This window comes from Myxocyprinus asiaticus, chromosome 8 (assembly GCF_019703515.2).
Source record: "Myxocyprinus asiaticus isolate MX2 ecotype Aquarium Trade chromosome 8, UBuf_Myxa_2, whole genome shotgun sequence".
NCBI lineage: Eukaryota > Metazoa > Chordata > Actinopteri > Cypriniformes > Catostomidae > Myxocyprinus > Myxocyprinus asiaticus.
Genome location: NC_059351.1, coordinates 5,483,024 through 5,493,556, shown reverse-complemented (window position 1 = coordinate 5,493,556; position 10,533 = coordinate 5,483,024). Strand labels below are relative to the sequence as shown.

Genomic DNA, 10,533 nt, shown 5'->3' with positions numbered 1-10,533 from the left:
TTGAGATGTTGCTTCAATATATCCACATAATTTTCCTTCCTCATGATGCCATCTATTTTGTGAAGTGCACCAGTCCCTCCTGCAGCAAAGCATCCCCACAACATGATGCTGCCACCACCATGCATCATGGTTGGCTTGCAAGCCTCACCCTTTTTCCTCCAAACATAACGATGGTCATTATAGCCAAACAGTTCAATTTTTGTTGCATCAGACCAGAGGACATTTCTCCAAAAAGTAAGATCTTTGTCCCCATGTGCACTTGCAAACTGTAGTCTGGCTTTTTTTATGGCAGTTTTGTAACAGTGGTTTCTTCCTTGCTGAGCAGCCTTTCAGGTTATGTCGATATAGGACTCATTTTACTGTGGATATAGATACTCGTCTACCTGTTTCTTCCAGCATCTTCACAAGGTCCTTTGCTGTTGTTCTGGGATTGATTTGCATTTTCCACACCAAACTACGTTCATCTCTAGGAGACAGAATGCGTCTCCTTCCTGAGCGGTATGATGACTGCGTGGTCCCATGGTGTTTATACTTGCATACTATTGTTTGTACAGATGAACGTGGTACCCTCAGACATTTGGAAATTGCTCCCAAAGATGAACCAGACTTGTTGAGGTCCACAATTTTTTTTTTTCTGAGGTCTTGACTGATTTCTTTAGATTTTCCCATGATGTCAAGCAAAGACGCACTGAGTTTGAAAATAGGCCTTAAAATACAACCAGATGTACACCTCCAATCAGAAGCTAATTGGCTAATTGCCTAAAGACTTGACATCATTTTCTGGAATTTTCCAAGCTGCTTAAAGGCACAGTTAACTTAGTATATGTAAACTTCTGACCCACTGAAATTGTGATATAGTCAATTAAATTTGAAACAATCTGTCTGTAAATAATTGTTTGAAAAATTAATTGTGTCATGCACAAAGTAGATGTCCTAAACGACTTGCTTTGAACTACTTTGAAGATGCTAAAATATAACACAGTTTTGCTTTATTTTGGATTTTGTTTAGTCACAACATAAATGGAATTATGGGAATTATGTTATTCCATAGTTTTGATGACTTTACTATTATTCTAAAATGTGAAGAAAAAAAAAAATATATATATATATATATAAAAAATAAAGAATGAGTGTTTCTCAAAACTTTTTACCGGTAATATATTTTTTTTTTTAAATTATCGGCCAATAAATTGGTTATTAGCCTTTTCCACCACATTAGTTATTGGTATTGGCAAAATATCGGTATTAGTTGACCCCTAGTCAGAACTCTACGTTTTAACAAAGACGTTCCAAAAAATCCACAAAGGGTGAAATAAGATGCAGTAAAATGTGCCTCTTTATGAACATTTGATTTATCCTTTATGGAAAATATATTTTCACACATGCAAACACGGACAAATGCGGGTTTAAGGTTTCAATTTAGTTTATGTTACAAACTTCCCTTTAACATACTCTTAATACCTCTACACCAACCCTCATTTGAGAAAAACTACATTTTTATCTAAAGTTTCATTCAGTATTGACAACTCATTGTTCCTTCTGCTTCACTTCCTGATTCCTCTTCAACAGCACTCAATGGATGAAGGCAACTCTATGCAGATACTGTAGCTCTCAATCACTCAGCTTCATTCAGTACATGCATTAATGAGAGGAGAATTTCTTAAACTGGAGGAAACTGCAGTAGTCACGCAAACCCTTGAGGGTGAAACACAGTGTGTTTGATGCACAGACAGTTCACGCCCTGTTATAAACAAAACAGATTGTAATATGACTCTGCCAAAAGCAGTTTCATATGTGCAACTAGTCTTCTGATTCGTAACCATAGCACAAAAGGCAATGTAAAGTCTCAGCAAAACTATAAAAGGCTTTAAGCCGACATGCCTGCCAGCATATGACCAGACTTTACAAACTCTGATAATTTTTGTGATTTAAAAAAAAAATAAATCAAAACATTTCTGTAGTCTTTGCACATTGGTTAAAAAGTGCAATTCAGTATGGCAGCCTCTGCATGACTCATTAAGAGCAGACACTTTCAATTTCAAACGGTTTATACATGAGAAAGGGTTTATGGCAGATATTAGAATGTTGCATGTAAATGAAGTATGGACATTACAGCGTAATATGTGTGCTTGTAAGCGTATGTATGTGACAAAACTGTGGATTACTACTGGAACTTATGGTGGAGATTCCCGAATAAACCCTCAGGACTGGTTTTGGCCGTGAGAGTGTTTGTGTGTGGGCAGGTTATTCATGGCAGGGCCTGTATTTTTCTCCTCATTGTCTGGGCTTTCTCCTTAAGTTCTGGACGGCTGTCTGTTTCCATGGTGGCTAAAGAACGCTGAAGCTGTTGCCGGCTCTTCTCAGACAGGCACTCCCATTGATCGCTCTCTAAAAACAAAAAACATGTATCTCAATACTGACAGGATTTTACCCCACTCAAGCAAATGTCCTTCACAGAAAAGTGAAGCTCATAATTTTCTAAAAGCACTTACATTAATTCGTCTGTTAAAACTCATGTATTATTTGAGCTGTAAAGTTGTTTGGAATTGGAAATTTTTACAGTCATTTTAGAGTTTGTTAACATTACATCGTCATGGCAACGAACTTGTAAAATTGGCTATAACTTTACACAGAAAAAGTTAGTAAATGATTTTATCACACTAAAATCATGTTAACACACATATTGTTTATGTCTTGTGGCTATATTAAAAGTATTTTAACATTCAAAAATTGGCCCCCATTCACTTCCATTGTAAGTACCTCACTGTAACCCAGATTTTTGCTTTTTTTTAAAGAAAAGGACGACCAAGTCGAAAAATAAATTTTAGTGGTAATCAACATTATGCCACAAATGCGGTCGATTAAGCTTAACATGTATTAAACCCGGAATATTCCTTTAATCACATCTGTCTGATGCAACTACTGTTGCACTGAACAACCAGTTTCTTCATAAGAGCAAAACAACGCTACCTTCAAGCCTTTTCAAAAGAAGTTCAACTGCGGCCAAGGCATCCGTTCTTACTGAAGAATAACTTTTGTTTTCTGTGTGAAGACAAGAATGACTCTCATGAGCTCTGTCTGAATGAAATATATATAAATATATACAGTATTTTATCCTTATGCGAAACTCCACCTAGTGGTGATGTCAGGGCAGTGCAGGTTTCTGACAACATCTCAGTCAGAAGGGCAGCATTCTGATGCTCCTTATCCAACAGCAGCAACCTACAGCGCACATAAATCATTTATTAGCAATTAATAAACCACAAATAAAAATATTTAGTCTGCATACGCTGTAAAAGTGAAACCCTTGTATACAGGTCATTGACAAATAAAATTGTCCGTGGTGATTTAGTTTCAAGTTTTGAAAAACATCTGGTGTAACCTTTAAGTAAAAGTTAATACTTTCCTTGCAGTGCACCTTGAATATATGTGTACACAACTGAATTAAAAAAAAAAATTTCAAACACATTTTTCAAGGTACAATTTATATTTTCTTTCTTTTTTTTTTTTACTTTACACAGTCCTGAGGGTCTAAAGGGGTCCTGTCGGTTTTACAGTTTTTGTCAACATAAACATTTATTATAGGTACGCTGGTATGTTGGTTACACAACATGACTGATTTGGTGGACAAACTTTTTTTTAAATATTAATAATTTTTTAAACCACAGTTTAAAATTGTCACAGCAAAAAAATTAAGAAATATCACTAAAAGATTATCCCTGCATTACTAATGCCAACATGTCTTTGTTTTTTGTTTTTCATATCAGCTTTTAATGGACTTTGATATATATATATATATATATATATATATATATATATATATATATATACATACACACACACACACACACACACACATATATATATATATATATATATATATATATATATATATATATATTTATTATTATTTTTTTAAACACTTTTTTACTGTGTGCACCTATTATAATTTTTAAACGTGCCTAATTTTGTTTTAAAGGTCTCATACAACAGATTTACATGGATCCAAGGTCAAAAAACACTTTAATTTGCTCATAATTTAAATTGCAGCATTACCTTTTTTCCCGTGTCAAAAACGACTCCTTCAATGATCCGTTCTAAAGGATTCATTCTAAACTCCTCCTTTCAGAGAGCCTACTCTGCTCTGATTGGTCAGATGTCCCAGTCTGTTGTGATTGGTCTACTGCTTACAGCATGTGTCGAAAGGAAACGCCCACTACCATATCCGAGTTTCAGCTCCGTCTGAAATAATTTCTGTTTTACCTTACCAATTTGAGCCCGAGTCCGATAGTGATACATCGGAAGATCAACCCGAACCACCATCGCAAGCACGACGAGAACAGGACGTTTCTCAGTGGTAAGTTTATATGTAGTTTGACAATAATGTGAGTTAGCCGGTTAGCAGAGGCTAACAGCTAACAGGCTAACAGCCTGCACTGGCTGTACATGTAAACAGACCAGAGGCAGGTTTTTTGTTACCAAATTACGTAGGTTATTTCAGGAAGTAAATCTGGAATTACTAACGACTCGTTTCAGGTGTTCAGAATCGGTTCTTTCTTTTGGGTGTCAATAACTCCATATTACATGCACTTTGATTTTTGAAACTTTGCAGGCTTTTTTACATTCACAAATAGCTATATAACACACTACATGAAAGGTAATATTTGAAAAACCATAACAGGTGCTCTTTAAGCCCAAGAAAAATATAAAAATGACTTTGAACTCAAAAACTGAAAACATGTTCATCATAGTAAAGATGTATTCAAGTATTTTTTTTTAATGTATTTTTGAATAAATTAAAAGATCTGAAAAAAAAAAAAAAGAAGAAAAAAAAAGAGTGCCACGTCATGGATCCATACGCTGTAAGCAAGTGATGTGTCACAACAAAACTAACCAAAGAGATTCAGTTTTGTTGTGCTCCATTGCTTGCTTCCAATCTATATTTGCGTTAATAGTTGTTCAAATGATTTGACCAAAAACATATTTTCTACCCAAGTAAGCACTGTTATTTCCACCAGGAAATGCTAATCTAGTTTAAAAATACACTTTTCGATGTTCAGAAATTAGTTGATAATTAAATGAGATAATACATCTAATACACATCTCCATTCAGGATTACATTTTATGCATGCACAGGGCATGATAAAAATATATATATATATATATATATATGTCTCCAAGGTATTTAGTCCAAGCACACTGTACCTCTGAAAGAAGACCTTCATGGCTCGCAGGACTCCCAGTTGGACCCTCCATGTGCTCAATTTCAGTCGGTCACACATTACACTACAAACCTCAACCTGGAACTGATCTGCAACACAAAACACAAAAGACTTTGCAACAGAGTTTGTATTACTCTGGGTTAGGGATGCACCAACACCACTTCTTCTCTTCTGATCCGATTCCGATACCTAAACTTACAGTATCGTCCAATACTGATCAGTTTAGAATATATATATATATATATATATATATACATACCACACCCCAGGGTTTAAATTGGGCACCTTCGATTCTTAAAAAAAATCAATCCATTCCATTTCTTGTATTCTCCGATGTGTTTTCTGTTTGATCCATTTGACACATTCAGTCTCTATTTAGTGAGTGTACTTGTTCAAAAATATTTCAAGTTCATTGTGCTTCGCTCTAGTCAGTTGCGGATGCTGGAAGAGGCAGTATATTCTAAAGCAGCACGCGACAAGGCGCACCAGTGTGTAGATGCGCGCTCCGCTTCTGTATCGCACCTTGGTCCGATCTCGGTTTCAAAGAAATCGAATAATATGGAATCAACTGCTGACCTGTTTCTTGTATCCACTGATATGTAGTAGGGATGCTTAGTTAATTAGAAAGCTGTATACTTGAAGGGGTTCTGAATCCGGAAACATATCATACAACTTGAGATCAATAGACCACTCGACCAACACACTCTAAAAGGTTTCAATGTTATTTGTATATTTGTGTTATATATTTTGGTTGATTCAGCATTTTTTCCTTTTATTATGTGTGCGGTTTTTTTCTTTTGGAACTTATTTTTTTTCCTAGCAAATATACAGTGGGATTCACTAGTGAAAATACTTCATGACACAGTGAAGAATTTTAAACTTTTATAATTTAATGCAAATATTTAAATTACAAATGATATTATCAGAATAACAGTTTGAGTAAAAGGTGTTTGTTTCCCTCATTAAGAACAATGTACATTTAGTTTTGATTTGTACCATAATTAGATTTATGTTTAGCATGTTTTATAAGATGACCCCCAGTCTAGGGCAAGAAGGTAATTTTGTCCCAATTGCCATCTAATTTTATAAAATGTATAAAATACAATAAATACCATATAGGTATATTAATAAACCATATAAAAAATAAACAAAAATAAATAAATCCATATTTAGACACCAATGTATTTTATTAAAACTTTATTATTTATCACGTGATTTTAGGGTTCCCTCACCTCCAAAATTACAATTTAACCCCTGCTCACCCCCAGTCACAAACTGATTGGGGGTAAATATATTAATACTACTAATAATACTAGGGGCCTGGGTAGCTCAGTGAGTACTGACGCTGACTACCACCCCTGGAGTTGCGAGTTCGAATCCAGGGTGTGCTGAGTGACTCCAGCCAGGTCTCCTAAGCAACCAAATTGGTGCGGTTGCTAGGGAGGGTAGAGTCACATGGGGTAACCTCTTCGTGGTTGTGATTAGTGGTTCTTGCTCTCAGTGGGGCGCGTGGTAAGTTGTGCGTGGATCGCGTAGAGTAGCATGAGCCTCCACATGTTGTGAGTCTCCGCGGTGTCATGCACAGCGAGCCACCTAATAAGATGCACGGATTGAAGTGGAGGCAACTGAGATTTGTCCTCCGCCACCCGGATTGAAGTGAGTAACCACGCCACCATGAGGACCAAGTAAGTAGTGGGAATTGGACATTCCAAATTGGGGAGAAAAGTTCTACTAATAATACTAATAATTATTATTTATTAACTTTTAGATTTTATTATACAATAGTATTGTATATTCAGTCGTGCTTAATTCTAAAACCCTCAGGCTTTTATTTTGGCGGAATACTCTGGGAAGTCCTTCGAGTGCGTGTACGTAGCCTAGTTCACAGTAGTTTTATATGCTTCTTATTCAAAATCTGGTGAAATGCTCATCCGGTGCGTTTCTCGATGCATGTTATAAGCGAACCGAACTATCGAGCATCTACATCTGAAATGCCATCCACCATAAACCACAGAGCAGAACCAGAAATCCAAACCCTGCTTCAGAGAGTTATTCTTGCTTGTTTTTCGTCCTTATGTTTTATCTAAAGGAGAACCAACCTACAACAATCTCATTGTCATCCTCAATGCATGGATTCTTCTTGCTTTGGTCCTAAATGTAGCTTGGCAAAATAGTTTTTGGTGAGTTATTGGCACCAGTTAGTTGAACTATGGAGCTGTGCCTCCGGACATGTGACCCAAAGCACGCACTTATCGGTTGTGTGACTTACTCTGTGTCTGGATGGTTTTAGGCCAGGCTTTTCCAAGTGTTTCAAATGCACACAGCAGTACTTCCATCTGCAGCTCACGAGCTTTAGCGTCATCATCTTCATCATCATGCCTCGGGGAGCCAGCACCAGCTGGCTGATTCTAAAAAACACACAAAATTATCCCTCAATGAATTCTAAAGAAACGTACCAGTCGCCCCTAAAATCATTACCAAAAACATTCAGGAATACCTTTACACGCTAACTCAATTATGCAGAGTGGCTTTAATAAAGACGTGTGCTTCACTGCACCTTTCTGATGAGAGGAAGCACAACTTCAGTGACTTCTTGAAAACGATCGGTCTCCGTCGACTCCAAGATGTCTGCAGCACTGCGCAAAGCCGCAATTTTATAAACAAGACTCTCCTTCTTGCATTCTTTCAGCACCAGATCCAGCACCTCGCTCACAGTCGGTTGACCCACTGCAGGCTTCTGTAGCTCCACACTACACATACATCACATGTACCAATACAAAGCGAGATACATTCCAGAAAGTCAGCCTTCCATTGTGCATTGCCTGTGTTCTTGTGCTAGTTTTGTGTATACACACAAGGATAAGAAATAGACAGTGGCATCTAACCTGCATTTAGACGATACTGATCCAACAGCTTTCAACAGCTCTTCCTGATGAGATACAAGCCATTATACTCAGTGACCACAAAATACAGAGAGACAAATAAGAAATCAGTCTCAAGCAATAGACAAACCACTGAGATCATGTTTGTCTCCTTACAGAGCAGACACCAGTTTGTATAGTGCCACAGAGCCAGTGTTTACACATTTTGGGGAAATCAACTTGCGAATGGATTTCTTAGTCATCACTACACCTTTTAATATTGTAAAAAATCGCACACGTCACATCATGTGTGTGTGTCCATTTATGTTTGAGAGATATAATTGTGCTCAAAAGTTTGAAATTGTGAAATTTTGGCATTGATTTTGAAAATATGACTGATCATGCAAAAACACTGTCATGTGAAGCCATTTATTATCACATAGTTGTTTGGCTCCTTTTTAAATCATAATGATAACAGAAATCACCCAGATGGCCCTGATCAAAAGTTTACATACCCTTGAATGTTTGGCCTTGTTTCAGACACACAAGGTGATACACACAGGTTTAAATGGCAATTAAAGGTTAATTTCCCACACCTGTGGCTTTTTAAAATTAAATGAGTGTCTGTGTATAAATAGTCACTGAGTTTGTTAGCTCTCACGTGGATGCACTGAGCAGGCTAGATACTGAGCCATGGGGAGCAGAAAAGAACTGTCAAAACACCTGCGTAACAAGGTAATGGAACTTTATTACTTAATTACGGAATTACTTAAAGGTAATTTAAACGTTGCCAAAATTTTCACAATTTCTGCCAGGGTATGCAAACTTTTGAGCACAACTGTGTCTTACCTTCCCAGCCCAGGTGCGTCCTGCGAGCCCTTGTAGTAGTGCACTCAACACCATGCCCAGGTGAGGTGCCACCAGTGAGCCTGTCTGTTGCTTAGCGATAGTTGCCATGGCAGCCGCACCCTGAGCCTTCATCTTCCAGGACTGAGACTGCAGAGCCCTCTGAGTAACGGCTATGAGCTCTGTCATGTACAGTCTGATTCCCCCAAAGCTGCCTAAAGTGAGAGAATGCAAAATACAATATTTTTGAGAGCTGTGCGCTTTCTAGTCCCTTCAACAGGTACTTTAAATATAGAGCTGAGTATTGACACCAACCCTTCAACACCACAAATAATGACATCATTAACAGAAATTGGTCCACTGATTTGATTCAAATCTTGTCCGAGGGTTATATTTCTTAACATACCAGGTACGTGTTCCTGCCAGACCTCAGTCCACAGGTTGGCCTCAGAGTTCTCTCCTTTCTCCTCCTCAGGCTCCTGGTGCATGCCCAGAAATGCCAGCGGGAGAGCAACTCCTGCATGAGCCTTCAGCACATCAGGACTGTAGTGACTGATGGCATGAACCACCAGACAACACGACGACTTATACAGTGCCTCTGAGATAAACACAAAACAAATCACAAATCTACATGACGCAAGGATTAATAAATAATTTACATTTCAGAATGGTGCACCCAAACATGAAAAGTCTCTCATCATTCACTCCTCCTCGTGCCATCCCAGATGTGTATGACTTTCTTTCATCTACTGAACTCAAATGAAGAGTTCTAGAAGAATATCTCAGCTCTGTAGGTCCATACAATGCAAGTGAATGGTGGCCAGAACTTTGAAGCTACAAAATGCACATAAAGGCAGCATTAAAGTATCCATACATGCATGTTTTTTGAAGTGATCCATTCAGTTTGGGTGAGAACAGACCACCTCAGACCAACTTCTTTTTCACTGTTCATCTTGCCATTGCAGCCTCTTGGCACGATCATGATATCAAGCTTGATTAAACTTCCTAGCACTTGACGCATATCACTAGATGGTGCTAGGAAGTGTAATTGAGGTTAAAATCATGATCGCCAGGGAGACAGCTGATGTCAAGATTTATAGTGAGATAAATGGTCTGTTCTAATCCAAAACTGATTGGATCACTTCAGAAGACATGGATTAAACCAATGGAGTCGTATGGATTACTTTTATGCTGATTGTATGTGCTTTTTAGAGCTTCAAAATTTTGGTCACCATTCACTTGCATTATATGGACTAAAAGAGCTGAGAAATTCTTCTAAAAATCTTCATTTGTGTTCTGCAGAAGAAAGTTATACACATCTGAGATGGCATAAAGGTGAGTAAATGATGAAAGAATGTTCATTTTTGAAAGAACTATCCCTTTAAGCCAATAGCTTTGAATATATCTGCGAAAAGGATGTGGAAGGGAAGATGTCAGTGAACTATAACTTGAATTTCAGTTTGTTCCTGACAAAGCTATTGTTTGGCTTAAGAAGATTGGGACCACAGCATACAAGTCAAATGGACTTCAAATGGTGCTTTCTTGTCCTTTTGGTGCTTGACATAATGCTTTTTTTTTTTTTTTTTTCCTGAAAGGAAAGGAGT

General features: G+C 37.5%; 1 protein-coding gene across 1 annotated transcript in view; it reads right to left on the bottom strand.

Moving 5' to 3' along the window:
* Window positions 1-1,275: 1,275 nt before the first annotated feature.
* Window positions 1,276-10,533, bottom strand: part of LOC127445007 (proteasome adapter and scaffold protein ECM29-like) — a 32,838-nt gene continuing 23,580 nt past the window's right edge. Inside the window, exons 41-49 of the mRNA XM_051704716.1 lie at window positions 9,336-9,527; window positions 8,933-9,144; window positions 8,108-8,151; window positions 7,780-7,972; window positions 7,492-7,630; window positions 5,206-5,311; window positions 3,134-3,222; window positions 2,971-3,042; window positions 1,276-2,388 (exon numbers count right to left, since the gene is read on the bottom strand). Of these exons, the coding sequence (XP_051560676.1) occupies window positions 2,249-2,388; window positions 2,971-3,042; window positions 3,134-3,222; window positions 5,206-5,311; window positions 7,492-7,630; window positions 7,780-7,972; window positions 8,108-8,151; window positions 8,933-9,144; window positions 9,336-9,527 (1,187 nt within the window). The 3' untranslated portion in view covers window positions 1,276-2,248. The remainder of the gene's footprint in view (window positions 2,389-2,970; window positions 3,043-3,133; window positions 3,223-5,205; window positions 5,312-7,491; window positions 7,631-7,779; window positions 7,973-8,107; window positions 8,152-8,932; window positions 9,145-9,335; window positions 9,528-10,533) is intronic.